Raw genomic sequence first — 17,210 nt, 5'->3', positions numbered from 1 at the left:
GTTACTTGAATATGTTCTGCTAATCTTTCAAAAAGGAAATTAGGAAAGAAATTTTGCTGATGTGAACAAAATCAGGGGATTATGGACTCTGATTTACAGGACTCTCTCATTCCTTATTTAATAGAGCACCATCCTGCTGTTATACAGGTAACAAAATCCAGCTATCAGGAGTCACCTAGATATTCAGTAGCTTAATATACTTTGCTGAAAAGGCTTTCCTTTGTACTCTGCAAGTGTATTGGATGGGCAAATATGCTTTCAGCTGAACCAGTATTCACAATGCAGCAGCTTGAACTTTCTTCAATGTTTTAATTATAGAGACATTCAACTGTAATCTACTCCTTCTATTTCATTGTCTTTTTGCAGTTTAAATCACTCTGTATACACTTGAAATTCTGCATTAAGGAAGTCTGTGGATTTGGAGATATGTGCAAAAATCTACTAACAAAATTGTTCTGTTTGATGAAATTGTGGTACAGGAAAAAAAGACAAGCACACTATGTGCAAAATATGTATTTTTTACCTTGTAATGCAAGAAGAGCAAAATGCTTTCTTTATTCTTCTGCTAACTTCAGTTAAAGACAATTATCTTTTTCATTCTTCCCAAAACTGCAAGTGGGCAGCATTAAATGTCAGTGCCTTTCTCCTCAGTTTTGGGCATCGCTCTTTGAAAAATATCAAGCATTTCTTTAGAAAAAAAAAAATTGTGAAACCTTATTACAGCTTCAAACAAAATATTTTAATCTGTGGGTGGCCACAGAGGAGTCTAGACAGGCAGCTGATTTCTATGACCCTCACCATCTTTATCTGAAAACTATTCCGCACACTAAAGGGAAAATAAACAGATGGCCAGATTTTCATCCACTTACAAGTCTTTTTGATGGCTGTAACCCTTACTCATTTTCTTATTCAGACTTTTGTTCTATGTGAGTTTTAGCTTCTATCCTGAAATCATCCTGTGAACTTTTTTGGTATATCTTCTACCCTCAAGACAAGGTCTAGGTAGTGGGTTGGTTTTTTTTTTTTTACATTGTGCTTTTTTTGTTTTTTTTAAATCAGACTAACTGGCTATGTGGAAAAATGTGGCCAGGAAGCACAGGCATATCAAAGAGAAACAAGGCCTTTTCTGGTTCGCTTTCTTCTCTTCTGAATTCTGTTTCAATTACCACAGAACATCCAACTTGAAAAGACCTGCTGCAACATGCAGTTGTCTGTGTTCTCTCTTCCCACTTCCTTTCCTCTCACAAGCTGCTGCGAAGTTCTGATATACTGTGAAAGTTTTTAAGGCTTAAAAGGCAACGTAGGACTGAATGTCACAGCTTTAAGCTTTTAAAAAATCCATATCAAGTTATATTCTAAAAACCGTTCACATTAAAAATGCTGAAATACTGGGCTGGGTGCTTGGGTTTTTTAACCCATGAGGCAGAACTCTCAATGAGATATTTAGCGTCACTGCATTATGGTTTATTTTGGTAGGATAATCATTTTGTATCTTTCCTCCAAGGGCTCATCTCTCTAACGCCTTTAAAGAACAGGAATGTAAAGCTATACTTACCGTCAATTATCATGAAAATAAAAAACAGAGGGAATTCACACTCAATGCCATCAAAAAGCTGAAAAGAAGAAAAATTAATCGGACATTTCATCATTTTGATTTAAGGAAATGTATTTTGAATATCCCATTAAAAAATTTCAAAAAAAAAGACAGACATGAAGCAAAAACATTTTAGTACATCAGCTTTTTGTTTAGCTTACAGCTTCTTAATTCTATGGGCGCTTTAACTGTGCTTTTGCATATGCTGTGGCTCATTCTCAAGCAGAATATTTATATAATCTATCTTTTATTTTCCACAGAGAAACTATTAGTGAGAAAAAAAGAAGTAAATTTTCATTTAGATAACCTTTACTGATAAACACTGTGGTCAAAAGCAAAATTGTTTTCCATACACTCAGACTGTAGTCAGCTGTGAAATTAAATGATAAATAACTTCCTTATTTGTTATGTGAAATCAACTGTACCCTAGATGTAAAATGGAAGCACATTCATTACAAAACAAATCAACAACTAACTTGCTGATTTAGCAATCCCTCAAAACTGCACATGCCAAATTACAAAATGCATCTCCTTCACTTGAAGCCATTCGGAATCACTGTGCAATTCAAATTGCAAATACCAGGGGGTTCCATTTTTGTTTTCTTTTCTCTTGGTTTTTTTTTGGGATCTTGTTTTGGGTGGGGTTTTGTTGGTTTGTTTGTTTATTAAGTACTGGCAAAACATTTTAGAAAACCAAAACTTGCCCTTATATAGGCCTGATAGTCCTTTACCTTAATTTCTGCTGGTTTATAATAACGTCGTGTTTTGTCCTCCAGCGCTGTTCTGTACCCATCTCTCAGAAATCTTTTAAACCCATATTTTCCTTTCAATTTTCTCATAATTTTATCTAGTGTTTGACTGAACAAAACCTCATCATCCAAAGCAAATGCAGGATAACTGAGACAGGGCAAAAGAGCTGCATCTGTATTCTGTAGGAGCGAGAGAAATAGCACATTACAAATTTAATTAGATCTCTGACAATTACTTGATGCACAAAGACTGTTTAACTTACTAAGTGAAATATACACTTGGAACATAACCTTATTTTTTTCAAAATAATAGTACTAATATATTAAAATAATGGGCAAAATACAACTTCCAGAGATGTGTAAGGATAAACTACAAACCCAATATTCAGATATATGATTTAAAAGAGAACTCATTTGACTCAAAATCTGACCTACTTTAGAGTTGATAGTCTGCAGGGATAAGTGAATACATTCTAGAACTTTGTGGCTTTGGAAACAAAAAATATCCTCTGGGTTACTCCTGGAGGAAACACAAATATTTGGGTATCCCATGCTCAAAAAGAATCACAAACATTTTATAAAGGTGCAATGCTAAAAAGTAACTATGATTAAATCATCATTTCAAAAAAGCTTTTTCAGAAGTATTCTTCAGGTGCTGTAACAAAAAAGATTATCTGATTTACAAATAAGGTAATAAGGGAATAATTTCAGGAAAAAATATGAGTAGCATCACTCAAGAACCGTGTGCAACTGTCATGAATTAAAAGCACAGGAAAAATTACTAACTGGTGCATCATCACTATGGATCAGTTCTAATCCTGGGGTTTCACTAAGCTTAAAACTACTTTTTTGTGTCATGCACTGTTTTGTTATTCCTTTCTGCTGATATATCTAAGATATTCAACCATTTAAAATACCGTATTTTTTTGCCAGTATCATTGTCATGAACCCATAAAAGAAAAAGGACACAAAGATTGTTTCTATAGCATAAGTAACTTATGAAATTAGCTTCCGTTGGAATATTTCAAGTCTCCAGCAAATAATAAACAGCAAAAGAGTTCTAAAAGACCATTAGACTATAAAAAAAGCAGCTGACAGTGCCTTTTATTTTAATTACCCAGTATTACAACTCTGCTATAATTCTTCTACACAATGAGTAAACTATTAATGTTGAAAATTAATAGTCTGTTTCATGAACAAAAAGCTATTATGTTCCAGAATGAACAAGAAAGTGGTAGAACTCCATTATCACTCATTTTAAATTACTGATTTTCAAAACCCAAATTTACCTTGACGGTACTACTGAAGCAGATTTTTTTTAAATTAATCTATGCTTATGTCACATTTACTCACTGAGGTTACTTGTTTGTAACAGTAGCTTATAATAAGAAATCTCCCATATTCAGCAATTTATGAAAAGCCAACCTTAAAGGCTTCTTTTCTAGACAAAAGAATGAATTAAAGCTAAAATAAAGCGCTTCAGTAATGCAGGCACTGAGTGTATAGTTGAAATTAGGCCAAAAGAAAAACAATCACCAAGACTGCAAATCCTACTTAAGTTACTGCAGATCATTATTTTAAATTTTATTTTAAAATTGTTTAGAAAGCTACCAACAAACTACCATTTTAACCTAAATAGTCATAAAAGAAAGAATGCCATTGTAATTACACTTCAGAGAAACAACTACATTGCAGTGACATTTAGGAAGCAAAAATTTAACATCTTCCCAACAAACTCCTATCTTTACTAAGCAGAACATTAATGGCCATCAGAGAACTATGAATTATGTTCATATCCATTTATTTTCTTCATATTCTGTTGAGGTGGATTACATTTAATTACTTACATGAGACCTTGACTCTCGGGGTAGCAATGAACAGAGAGTCTGTCTGTTACGGTTATGGGCATCAAAATCCACAAATATAACAGACCAAGAGCAGCCCTGTAAACAGAACATTAAATTTACTTAAGGGGAAGGGAAGAACGGTTAGCATATCCTGGTGAAACTAACTAGTTTGTTTTATTTAGGTTATGTTGCAATAGTCTGGTAGCTCGTAATTTTCATCAGAAAATGTACGACATCATCAAGTTGAAAATGTTTTGAGTTTTCAAACAAATTTAAATATAGCCAAAATTTGACGGTTTTATCTACTAATGATTATGAATTATATGATTCATTCAAGCTATGAACTCTCCCATTAATTCTTGAAAAACAATGACTTTATTAAGGACAAGCAAAAAAGTAGTTGTCCCTCCCTGTGACTGCAGGAAATGTTCCAAACAGTGATGTTGCATATTTCATTAGAAGTCAGTTAGAACATAAATAATTGGATATTCACCTGAGGTACTGCTTTGGAAAAGGACTTCCACAGCAAATAAAAGTGACCTGCTTTTCAGCTATTGTATAGTCAATGGTATCAACATCTACTCCTTAGCAAAACCCATTTCCTAGTGAAATTCTGTAATTTCACAGTATATCTCTGTCAGCTTTTTGGTACTTCCTGAAACAGCCAGAAAAATGCCCATAGCTGAAACACTGTTTAAACAGAATCAACAGCATTTAAAGGTATCAGTAGGCAATTTCTTGGAAACTCAATCCAGGTTGTTAATGAATGGATATCTTCATATATGTTGTAACTGATAATGAATCTCAGTATCACTATAGCGCTGGAAGACACATTCAACACTGAACTCATTCTGTTACTGTCATAAATACCATACCATTAATTTCCATAAATTCACCAAATTTCTCCTAAAAACCAGTCAGTTTCTTTGGTATACTATTCTCTTAGGAAGGATGTTCCAAGAACCCACCCGCTCTAATTATTAAAAACTTCATTTTCCAACTAAGTTTCTACATAACTACCTAACCATCCTTCTTTTTGTGCCAGTACTAGCATCCATTCATTTGGCTTTACAAACAGACATTTTTTCTTGCTACTCTTTACTCATACTCTAATTATGCATAGCTATCATACAAATACTCAGCTTTTGTTTCGCTAGGCTAAACAAAACATGTTTTTCCACTGTCCTCATGGAAAATAATCTCTCTGTTCTCTTAATCATTCTAGCAAGATATACCGAATAGCACTGAGATAAGAATTCACATAAATAATCACATTTGCTTTGATGATTTGTTATTCTCCTATTTTCTTCTTAATCCAGATTCTGATTATTCACAAATCTCTAAATTAATCTACAAACTCTGAACACAATCTGTCTACACGGGTGAACATGTAGTTTCAAAATATGTTCTTCAGTAAAGGATTCTTTGGGGATTCAAAAGCAGACTAATTTGCACTTCATAAAACCACAAGCATCTTGTTTTACAAATGAACTATTTTTCACTTCTCTAAAGACTGTAAAGTTCTGTAGTAAGGACACCTTACAAAGGCTTGATTTTTTTTAATGCATAATTTTTTCCACAAACTAATATAGGACATGTAGCTCATATACAAACAATTGATTATACTATGACTAGGTCAAGCTTGAAACGGTGTTCATCTTGTCGCTAGCAATCCATTTTAGTGCATCCATGCATGCACCATGCACTTAAATTCATTAGTTCATTAACTTACATTGCCAGTAAACACACATCCTCCTATGTAGTTTTTTTGCTGATATGTAATTTTTTCTAAAAGGTATTGTAGCTAAAATGGAAATCTTACATTAATGATACAAATTCCAAGCTATTTGTACTCCGTGATACTCTGAAACCAGAGGATTGGGTTAACGATATCAAGCCCACAAAAAGGTAAAATAAGTTGCAGTACTTTTAGTAGTGATGATTCTAAAGTGATTAAGTAAAAACATGAACTGACACGCAATCAGTTCACACTGTATCCTAAATGTAAAAAAATAAAAAAATCAGGCCTACTTTTACAGTTCTTCATCACAAACTTCAACAGAACATAGGATGATACAATGATATGAGGATCTGGCTACAATCAATGCGCAGTTCAGAATTCTTATGCCAATATCACACATATTACCTACCTTATATAGATTTATAACTATTATTTCAGAGATGCACAATACACTGGGAATAAAAGTATCCTATGCTAGCATAGGATATAAAGCAAAATAATGAGAAACTAAATAGCTTATCTATCTGTTATATTAAAAATTCTCTTCTCAGTGTGTAAATAAATCTTTTACTGAGGGAACGCTAGGATTACAGCTTGACTGTATTTTTATGCTTATAACTCCTACTTTTAATGAAATACTTCTGGTATGATGGAGATGAAAATTATTAGCATTTAAAAACCATGAAAGAACTCCTTTTTACGTCAAAGCATGTAAAATTCAGATTAAACAAAAAGCCAATCATTTTTCAGTTCATAATTGTTCTTTATTGTATCTGGCATCTAAAAAGTATAGCAAAGGATACGTTAAAAATATTTGAACATCAGTGAAGCAGTGCTTTGTTACAGAACAAATGGTAGTATGATTTCTTACAGAAATATATTATTTTTTAATGTTGTCTATAATTCAGGGAGGGAGGGAAGGAACAGTTCAATGTGAGTATCAACAATAAGAGACCTTTATTTTGTCTGCTCTGGGTGCATCTATGAATGCACAAGAGAACTGACCTATCATGATATACTCAAAGATATATAACACACATACATGTGTGAGAGCACAGCTACAATACTACATATTTGTATTTATTAGTCTCTTCCAGCATCCACCATGTGAGCAAAAAAAACTGCACGGAAAGGCTGAGCAGTCTTCTTGTCCCCAGCAATGATTTATGCAGGTTGCACCAGTGTAGTTGCAGGTGCAAACAAGTTTCTCTTGAAGGGCTCAGCAGGATTTCTCAAAGCTATTGGAACACAGCTGGAGCTAAGCACAAAGGCAAACTCTGCCACAGACCGAAGGTCAAAATGGTTTCTGCTTATGCTAAATATCTTGGAAATAAATTCTCAAAGCATTTAAACTGGTTTTGGTTCAGCAATTTATTAATCTATTTCAGAATTCAGTAAAAAATCATTTAAAAAAACCCCCAGCAGCTACATTTACTGCTGGTTGAGAATGTTGGGAAGGTAAAGATAAGTAGATAAATGTTTTTTCTGAAATATTGACGATGTGTGTATAAACGTCTGATCATTATTTAAGATCCTTAGTATCTCCTAGTTCTTAAGGCATAACATCAGCTTTTAAAACATATGTAAACCAAATCTACACCTAATTTTTGGAAACAGTGTATTTGTATATGCATAAAGAGCACTTTCATACTTCTCCACTCATAGGCAACAGCCATCAACATTTCCTGAGGACCAGACTCTAAACAGAACAACTCTATTGTACTATAGTACTAGTACAAATACATAGATGAAAAAAAAAACCAAAACCAACCAAAAAAAATCCCCCCAAAACCCACAAACCCCACCACAAATGGATATCCACAAAAATGGCAATGGATGCCTAAATCTACAGAGTCAGAAATCCCTGTTCAGGATGATCTCCTGTTTTATGCCATAAGACAAAGAAGGGTCTAATAACAGTAAGTGGTATACCTTTGAATCAGTAGATTGTACTTCTGTGTCAGTTTATTTAAAACAAATTGGAATTTCTATTTTTCATCCCAGGCATCTGAATAGCTCTAAAAAGTTTACTTTAACAGTTGTTTTTATGTGAATAAGCTATAAGGAAGAACTTTTTGTCCAACAGTGTTAATAATTGTTTTATATGTCTGTTTCGATCTATACTTTCTGTTTTACCAATAGAAAAATGGAGACACAAATAACTGAGAATGTTTTAATAATTCAAGCAATTCAGAAATGAACTTGGAACATAATTTGGACTGTCTCTCAGTCACATCATTATAGTTGACCTAGCTTATACTCATTAGCTCACACAAAGAGCACCTAAGAATTCCCCTTATTCACCATTTATCCTTTTACCATTTATAACTTCTCTTCGTTGTACTATCTTCTTTATGGCAAATCAGTATATTTAACCAAGTTTCTTGAAGTGGAATATTTGAAAACAGACAAATATTACAATCTGGAAGTCAGCCCCATCTGACTTACAACACAAGGGAGAGCACTGGTATTACAGAAAGACAAAGAGAAGTCCTACCTTGAAGCTGGCTAGAATATACAGAAACTTTACTCAAAATATATACAAATAGTACTTCAAGTTCAAAAGGATCATATAGTGCCTAACTTCAGAAAAATTAAGTATAAAAATATGCTACTCATGTAAATGCATGTCATTTTTTTAAACTAATTTTCTAATGTTACTCTACCCTAAGAAGAGATAAAACATGCTTCATCAATTAATGTTTCCTTTCTATGAAATACAGACATTTGGGCATATGAGCAAGGTCCATCAGTTACCAGTCAAAAAGGATGAGAGATTCCACGAAAACTGGAATATGGAAAGCTGTACTCAAGTGTACTGAGCTCACCACTTTCTGACTAACCTATTTCTCCCTTCCACACAATTTACAGACAAAACTCACCAGCAAGTTTTATAACTATTTCTACACTCAATTGATGCTATCCAACTTTCTTTTTAGCCACACTCCTGCCCTTCACTTCCATTCATTAACAACACTGGTAGCCTGACTATGACTTATCTCTTCCATTTGTACATTTTCTAGACCATTACTTTGGAAGAGTATTCTTTTATTTTAGCTATAGACTCCTGTAGGTATAACACTTAAAAAAAGATGCACATAGAAGGAGAATATAAGTCAGAGACAAAAATCTAAGAAAAGGCTTGCTTTCTTAATTGATCCAAGCCATGTGAAAGGATGGGAAAAGATTTTACCACTATGCAACACATTGAAATTACTGTGAAATTAAAACCCAGCAAAGCAGTGGAATCATGTACAACTAGCTTGTTTAAAGTCTTGATCAAAAGCCACATGAAGGAAGAAGACAGAATTAAGGTAAGGCTTGTAGGTAGAGGTATACTGTATTATGCTCAACCAAGGATTACGGCAACCAAGTCCTTTTTCAGAATAAGATGCAATCGTTTTAGATTATTTTTTTTTAAATAAAAAAGGAAATCTTCATAGTAAGGACACTAATGATTTTATCAGACGATTCTGTAGCTGACACAGGAGCAATCAATTTGCAAACTATCTATTTTTAAAGCTGGAGTCTAACTGTGCTAGATATTTCTAAATATCCTCTGATCCACAGCGTAAATCATTACTGCTAAAAAAAAAAAGGAGAGAAAACAAACATTTTTATTACCTGATTTCCAAAGAGATTGAAACCATTAATTGCTTCTAAAGCTGCTTTTGCCAGCCCCACAGAGCTGAGGAGAAAACAAAACGACAACAAAAAAACAGAGGTGTCATAATTGAAGCCCAGACTAAAATTTAACACATTTGACAGCTTTCAGAGCTATAATCTTTTCTTAATTTGAATTTTGTGCTTAACCTTTATTTTAATAAAATGATGATGCAGCAAAAAGGGTTGTTTGGTGGTGGGTTTTTTTAAAAAATACTTTTCAGCATTTTTATGTCTTCAGGTATCTGAGACCATCTGGAAAAAGCACTTCTGCTCTCACCTTGCTACTAGACATCTGGCATTATGTATTTCAAGGTCTTGCTAATAGTGTATTAACAGAGGATTTACTTCAGCGCAATTTTTCAACCCAGCGCTCAAGCATTAAACTTTAGAAGACTGATTTCTGACTAGCTTTTGATATAATAAAAGAACCCATCAATTTGGATTCAGAAAAGGAGGATTTTGTGATGTCAACCATATAGTGAAACATCTTTTATTTCACTTACTCCATGAATAGTATCCATCACGAAGAAAACAAGACCCAGAAATACTCCCAACAAGCTTCCAAGTTAGCAAGTTTGTTTAAAGACAATAAGCACTAAAATCACTAATCATTATAAAATTTTTAAATCATTATGAACTAGAATATAATTTGTTACTGATATGAAAACTATACAGTACATATAAAAATATACACAAGACAACTCTTACAAGGCCTTTTCATTAAAAAAAGTAGTCTTATACTTTCCTTGTATTTAAAAAAAAAGCATTCCCTCTCAATGCACACACTTTTGATGATTTTTTTGAAGAAAAGCTCAAGATAATCTAATAGAAATCTACATGCATTTGACAGTTTTATATGAAATTTGAAGTATGACAGAGAGCTGAATTTTGAAATATTGCTTTAAATAATACATAATTACAGACAGGCCAACTTCACATGTGTCCATTAACTGCAGTAAGGAGCTAAAGCACTGACATACACATAAAATGCTAAGTTTTTGTACATTGATTCCAAAATTGTAGATCTTAAGGTCACAGGGCATCAAAAAGTAAAATATTAAATGAGCAAGTACCCAACAGTGCTAGAGTTAAAAAACTTATTATATAGCAGTACCAGATTTCTGACAGTTCTACTATTGAATACAAGCATCTAAAGTAGGGAAAGGACTCTGCACTGCTTACTAAGTGGTGACGTAAAAGTATAGGAACAAGAAATACTACAGAAGTCTGGCTAATAAAGCAGACACCTTTTACATTCTCTTAGGTGATCTGGTAAAACAGATTGAGAGCCTCCAGTAAAACAAAACCTAGTATTATTCTCCCAACTTTATTCATAAAGCTAAAACTCAGAATTATGCCTTTGTCCTCCCTTAACTACAGTGCCTCTGACCAATGCACCTTTATCTGTCTCTGCTTCATTTCTATATAAATTAAAATAGTGATTTATTGACTTTATTGACATGCCATGTGCTATCCCTAAATGTCTGTCCCAGCTTTGAAGCTCCTCCAGAATCAAGTTTCATCTTTCTTACTCACTGCCCATTCCTTTAGATAGGAGCTCTACTTTCCAAGTAGCTGACAATTAATTTGAAATATGTTTAGTCAAAAAACAATAATAAATGTGACAACAGAAAAGGAAGACTGCAAAATACCAGTAAAGTATAGATGTCTACCTTGTAACCTTTAAAAGTTAACAAATCTGAAGACATATAGCAAAAGACTGAAAGAAGAAAAAACAGAATGAATCAGGCTGACATGACAAAAGATTCAAAGTTAAAAGAAGACCATAAGGGTAAACAAAAGTGACAGAACATAGTACAAGGACATAGATCAACACTGCAGGAAGAAAGCCTCCAACCTTAGAAAGATAAAAATCTGTGGAAAGAAGACATGAAAGGTTCATCTTTCCATAAAGCCTTTCCCTCTAAGGGAGAGGAAGCTGTTGACACTGTCTGCAGCTAACAACCATTTAGATGCAGCTACTGTGTTTTTTCCAACTGAGCACATCACACAAATTTGGAGAAAACCAAAACCAAACTAAACACACACACAAAACAATACCAAAAAAGAACTCTCAAACATCCACACTGCTATATATGGATACTTGAAAAGTTTGAAGTTTTAAGAACCAAGAAAAGTCTGGGACAAACAGAATATAACAATTAATTTAATAGTTTATTTATTAGCACAGCAATTCCTTGAAATACTCACTTTTAAAAAAAGGACAAAAAAAGGTGTTAAAAGTTTATATCCTTTTTTCTCTAAAACTGATTATCCACTCAGTCAACTACACTTTCATTTTTCTTGCCATCTTTCATTTGGGATAAAAAGTACACAGTACTGCCAACCAAGGAACAAAAAAGATAGTTTGTCAGAGGATCCATGTGCTCAGATAACACGAGAACAATGCTGGCACAGAGATAGTCATGATTGTGAAAAATTAAAGCATCCTTACAAGTCTGAGGGCCACACTCCGCTTGCAGGGAAATAATAAAACTAACAAATTAGGAGTACATACTTCTTGAATAAGTCAGCCCTATATATTTTATTTATAAAAATTAATGAAGCAACACTGCATTAGAAAAAATATTCAGAAAATAATCACCAATAATTCCCAAGTTCTGTGTAAGAGGAGTTGTAATAGTATAGACAAACAACTGCACTATCCAGCCTAAAAAAACCTTAGAGTAACCAATTTGTCAGAAAGCTGCAAACAGGGACTGTGCTTTACTATACTCCATGCAGCATTTTTACCTTACTGTAAATAAACTGATTTGTACTATTTATTAACATAAAATGTCAATTTTCAAATGTTTACTAACTAGTCCATATTTTAAAGATGGGATCCAATTATGATTACACAGAAAATATTGAAAATAGAAAAAAAAATTCAGTGCAGAGTAATAGATTTTGTTTACTTTAAGTACTGTTTTACCTGGGTTGGTTTTAATATTAGAAGTACTTCAGACACTGATTTCAGATTGTATAATTCTTTTTAACTATTACCAACAGGTTTATAAAATTCCATCTTTCTTTCTGAAACATTGCCAGAAATAGTAGTCATGGGATTTAATTCTAATTGGTTCAACAAGAGAAAGCTGATTAGGGTAACTAAGTTCTGCTCAGAGCAGCTGCTATCAAACTGTAGTGAAATCCCTGAGTTCGGTATCATCTGCTGATGAAAGCTTTTGGTACTGGAGAATGTGATGAAGGAATAAACTGAATTCAGAAGTGTTGTGAGTATAATTATTTTTCTGGCTTTGTTTCAAATACCTAAACAAAAATGTAATTGTTCTAACAATTGCTCTATTTTAATTATCACCTAGCAATTGATCAAACAAACTGGCGTGATGACTCAGAACAGAACTTTTCATAGGAGTTAAATATTATTATCAAACTGCATACATAGAAAATGAAAATCAGAGAAATCCCACACACTTAAAATCTCATATTCTTCTGTGCCATTCCAAATAACACTTCTAATATCAACAGTCAGATATTTTCAGAGCGAGGAAAATTACTGAAAAAGGTAAAGTAATAGTTGTTCAACAGTAACAACCACTGGTATTCAGATAATGTAAAACTACTCACTCTATCTACAATATAGAACAATACTGCTTGAAAAAAATTGAAGACAAATATGGATTCCTTCCTTGAAATAATTTCTATTTTACATACTCAGTCATTCTACAATACTAACTACTGTAATTGATCAGTATTTTTCTACCTCTAGCTATTCAAAGCCCCTGGAAACTTCAGTACTCAAAAATATTACTTGCAAATGATATAAATGTCTCAACATTAAAATACTGCTTTCTTTCCCCTATCATTTAATATTTCTTCACATTACAATGGTATATCAAGCATTCCCTTCACCATACATGCAAGTACTACTTAGATTACTAGAAGATTCACGAGTAACTGACAGGTGGAAGTTACTTTAAAAAGTCTGAGAACAGCTCCTCAGTATCAATACAGTATCAAGTATGTCTTCAAAAGACTGAACAATTACACAACACAACATGCTTCAGAACTATGATCACACTTCAGACGCTTGTTTCATTCCTACCAATTAATGTCTTCCTGTTGGGCAAATTAGAAAAGAGGCTTTCTAATAAAAGTTATGCTCATGTCTTTCTACAGAAAATACATTCTTCATACTCTATAATTTAACAACAGAAAAAATGGACTGTTTTAACAGTATGAATTAAAGGAAAAACTTATTTTAATAAATATGTTCCTTCCTCCACTCAGCAGTCTGCTATGAACATGCTGTGTTAACCTGCTGGACTCCGTTCCCAGAGAAAAAGATGCTTACTTGGAGATGGCCCCAAAACAAAGCCTAACCCAAACTCTCTTTAAATATTCCTCTGAAAATTTTACACAATCATAAGGTCATTGGAACTCATCTAGTCCAACATGAAATCTCACTTGAAGCCAGATACAATAACCAATACCAATTCAAGTAAACTATAGCCTCATCTAGACAAGTCTCAAAAACCTCCAAGGATGGAGATTCTGTAACTTCTTTTGAGCATCCTGCTCTGGTGCTTCGCTGAGCTTCAAGTGAAAAGGTTCTTAAAAGCCACACTGAACCTCCCCAGGCACAATCTGTAGACCTTACTGTAGCCGCCTACTATTGTCATTTGTCATGGATTATGAAGAGCAGTCTTGCAATCATAATACTAGGGGTAGCATTTGACCGTGATCCACATTTTGGGCAGGGGAAGCTGAGGAACTAGAGAAATTACACTTCCAGCTTGCTAAAAAAGCATTATTAAATTCACTTAAACATCATTCATAATTCTCAGTAATTTTTGTTAGATTTACCCTCTCAGTAAAATACCTGAGGACAAACACTAAAATTTGCATATTCTTAGCTACTGCTGATCAAAACACACCTTAAAGCATATCCTTAATCCTCCTCCCTTCACAGTTTCTTGCCTCCACCCAAGAACTGTGCAGTTCAACTGGAATGTCAAACACCACAAGGGATGTTAAAATAAAAAACCAACCCAACAACAAACCAAAAAACAATCCCACAACAACAATAATTTCATAACTAGACAAAACAAAATAGAACAAGGAGGACAGCACTATAGCAATATAATACCTACACTACAGAGAAGAGCAAGATTTAGCAAGGCTCTACAGCCTTAGGTTTGGAATATGAAGACTGCACTTCAGCAGTTTCATTATTCTCACAGTACATATGGGAGATGTCAAAGACATTTTGCAGAGGTACTCAGCAGATGCCTGGAGAACAGCTTGATCAAATGGTTACAGGACAAATTAATTTTTCAGAAGTTCAGCCGTACGGGAAGGGGATCACACTATAATAAAAGCTGTTACAAACCTTGCCTTTGAACCAGTAAGACATCAATTTGCATACATCAATGAAGACCTGGTCCACAGAGTGTTTTGCAATTTATCATTTATTAGAAGTGTTTTGAACTGTACTAAGCTAGAATACGAAGACTGTGTAAAGACTTAAAATATCTGCATCTTCTAACACAGGCTATAATTTTCAGTTATTATTCATGGACTTCATATTATATAACACCTTCTTTAAAAAGAAAGCCTCTTTCAATAAAAGACAAGAATTAACTTCTAATTTTGAAAGCAAACACACACTGCATGTAGACTTACAATGCGACTTTTAACAGCCAGGAGTACAGCATATTTAATACTGAAACTTAAATGACTGGTTTGGAGTCCATAATCACTGAAGACATACATGTATCATTCATGACTAGGCCTGATTAGTTATAATTACTTCTTGAATTTTTTTTAAATTTTTTTTAGAGATGTCTTAGATGGATACACTACAATAGGAGCATAACAAAGTATAGAGAATGTTTTAGTGTATCCAGAGCTTCCCTCAATAATATCTAAACACATCTTTTGGCACATGTTCCTCTTCTACTTTTTCTGATTTATGAGAACAAGGAAAATTGTCTACTGGCTTCCTACAGTGAAGTAGAGTATCAACACGCACACAAGGAAAGATAAATAGGGGCAATACCTGCTTCTGATGACCAAAATCTACTTCTTAAATTAGGACCAAGCTCTGTACTTCCTTTTGTGCCAGCTCAATGATCTGTTAGATTGGCTCAGTCTATCTCATAAAACTTCACCCTTAGAAAAACCAACCTATAAATGTCAGTCTAGATTAAGACAAGAATACATGCCCATTTCCATCTGGTTAAAAGATGTTCAGTTTTCCCTGAAGGAAATTCACATACTGAATAACCAGAGCACTGCAAATAAGAGGAAACACAGGAGTTTCAGTGTTCCTTTTGTGAATTTGTGCAAGGCAAGATGCAGAAGTAAGTATATGATTCTAAGTATCTCATGTAGTCTGTCATTTGACAATTTTACAGACATAGGAGGAAGAAAAAAATCCAACAAACTAATAAAGCAGGTTATATAATAACAAATTGGAGTTTTCAGTTCTCATACTGGTACTAAAGCTCTACAAAAGCCCTGAAAAAAACAAACCTAAATTACGTGCTTTGCTGCAATGATGTGTAATTGTATCTGTAGGTTAAAATACATGCCTACACGTGAACTAAGAAAAATTATTTCATTCTGAAATGAGAACACAGGTTCATCTGGCAACATCAAAGACTGGAAGAAACACAAGCGTATTATTTGCAAGCCCACGATAATTATGATGATCGATGATATTTTAAAAATCCTAAGATATCCAAGCTATAGTCATTTTTATGATTAATAAAATCTCAGAAGTCAGAGTGAAGAAAATAATAGTAACACCAGAAAAATCAAGTTGTCAGATTACAGATTTGGTCATTCAAGATAGACAGCATGTGAGCAATTCCATTGAATTGAACTGGACCACACTAATATTAAAATGTTATGACCATTCCTAGCTGTCTCACAGGACAGGGGTCACAGCGCCCAGTTACGTGTAGCATCTGAAGAAACTGGAAAAGAACTTGTGCACTAGGCTATCCTCCACAGTGTCCAGCCCAGCCCAGCATCTTCCTCCCAGTGGAGATGAGAAAATATAGACTCATGAGTCAACATCTTAAATCAGGATATTCCTAAACATTTTTGTGAATCCAATCTACTGCACATGCCTCAAGAGTCTGAACTGATCTGAACACAATTTTCAGAAATATATGCATGCAGCTGCACATAATTATTGGAATTTGAATACTCAAATAGCTAAGCATCTATGCGGTTATTTCAGCATGCATATGATGAAATCAGGATTCACATTTTCCCAAAATATATGTCAGTCTTTAGAGAACCTTAATTCAGTTCAAACAGTATTTTAACGCATTATTATTTTTAACTCACCCCATGAATTCTTTTTATTCATATCACATTTACTTGCTTTGACTGAAAGAGCTACATTTGCTCACCTACCTTGAATGGAGCTCTGGACTGCCATTGTTGTATTTACTTCCTCTTTCCCAGACACCAAAATCTGGTACCCGATAGGCTCTTTCCACACAAAACACAAGATTTTGAATGAAGGACACCTATAAGAAATAAAAAAGAAAGAAGGAAACTGACTGAAAGAAAATGAAAGCATAATTTTCTTCCGTTCATCTTTTCAAAAAAAGTTGTTTTCCTCAGCCATC

At 33.8% G+C, this 17,210-nt stretch overlaps 1 protein-coding gene across 8 annotated transcripts in view; it reads right to left on the bottom strand.

The window, feature by feature from the left end:
- The window catches only part of PHKB (phosphorylase kinase regulatory subunit beta), an 86,008-nt gene that overhangs the window by 44,393 nt on the left and 24,405 nt on the right, over positions 1-17,210 (bottom strand). For all 8 annotated transcript variants that reach the window (XM_074839181.1, XM_074839182.1, XM_074839184.1 and 5 more), the window contains 5 exons: positions 16,993-17,108; positions 9,556-9,619; positions 4,191-4,286; positions 2,326-2,523; positions 1,556-1,613 (listed from right to left, as the gene is read on the bottom strand). In XM_074839181.1, the coding sequence (XP_074695282.1) occupies positions 1,556-1,613; positions 2,326-2,523; positions 4,191-4,286; positions 9,556-9,619; positions 16,993-17,108 (532 nt within the window). The remainder of the gene's footprint in view (positions 1-1,555; positions 1,614-2,325; positions 2,524-4,190; positions 4,287-9,555; positions 9,620-16,992; positions 17,109-17,210) is intronic.

Source organism: Strix aluco, chromosome 14, assembly GCF_031877795.1.
Source record: "Strix aluco isolate bStrAlu1 chromosome 14, bStrAlu1.hap1, whole genome shotgun sequence".
Classification (NCBI taxonomy): Eukaryota; Metazoa; Chordata; class Aves; order Strigiformes; family Strigidae; genus Strix; species Strix aluco.
This window is presented reverse-complemented; position numbering and strand designations above follow the sequence as displayed.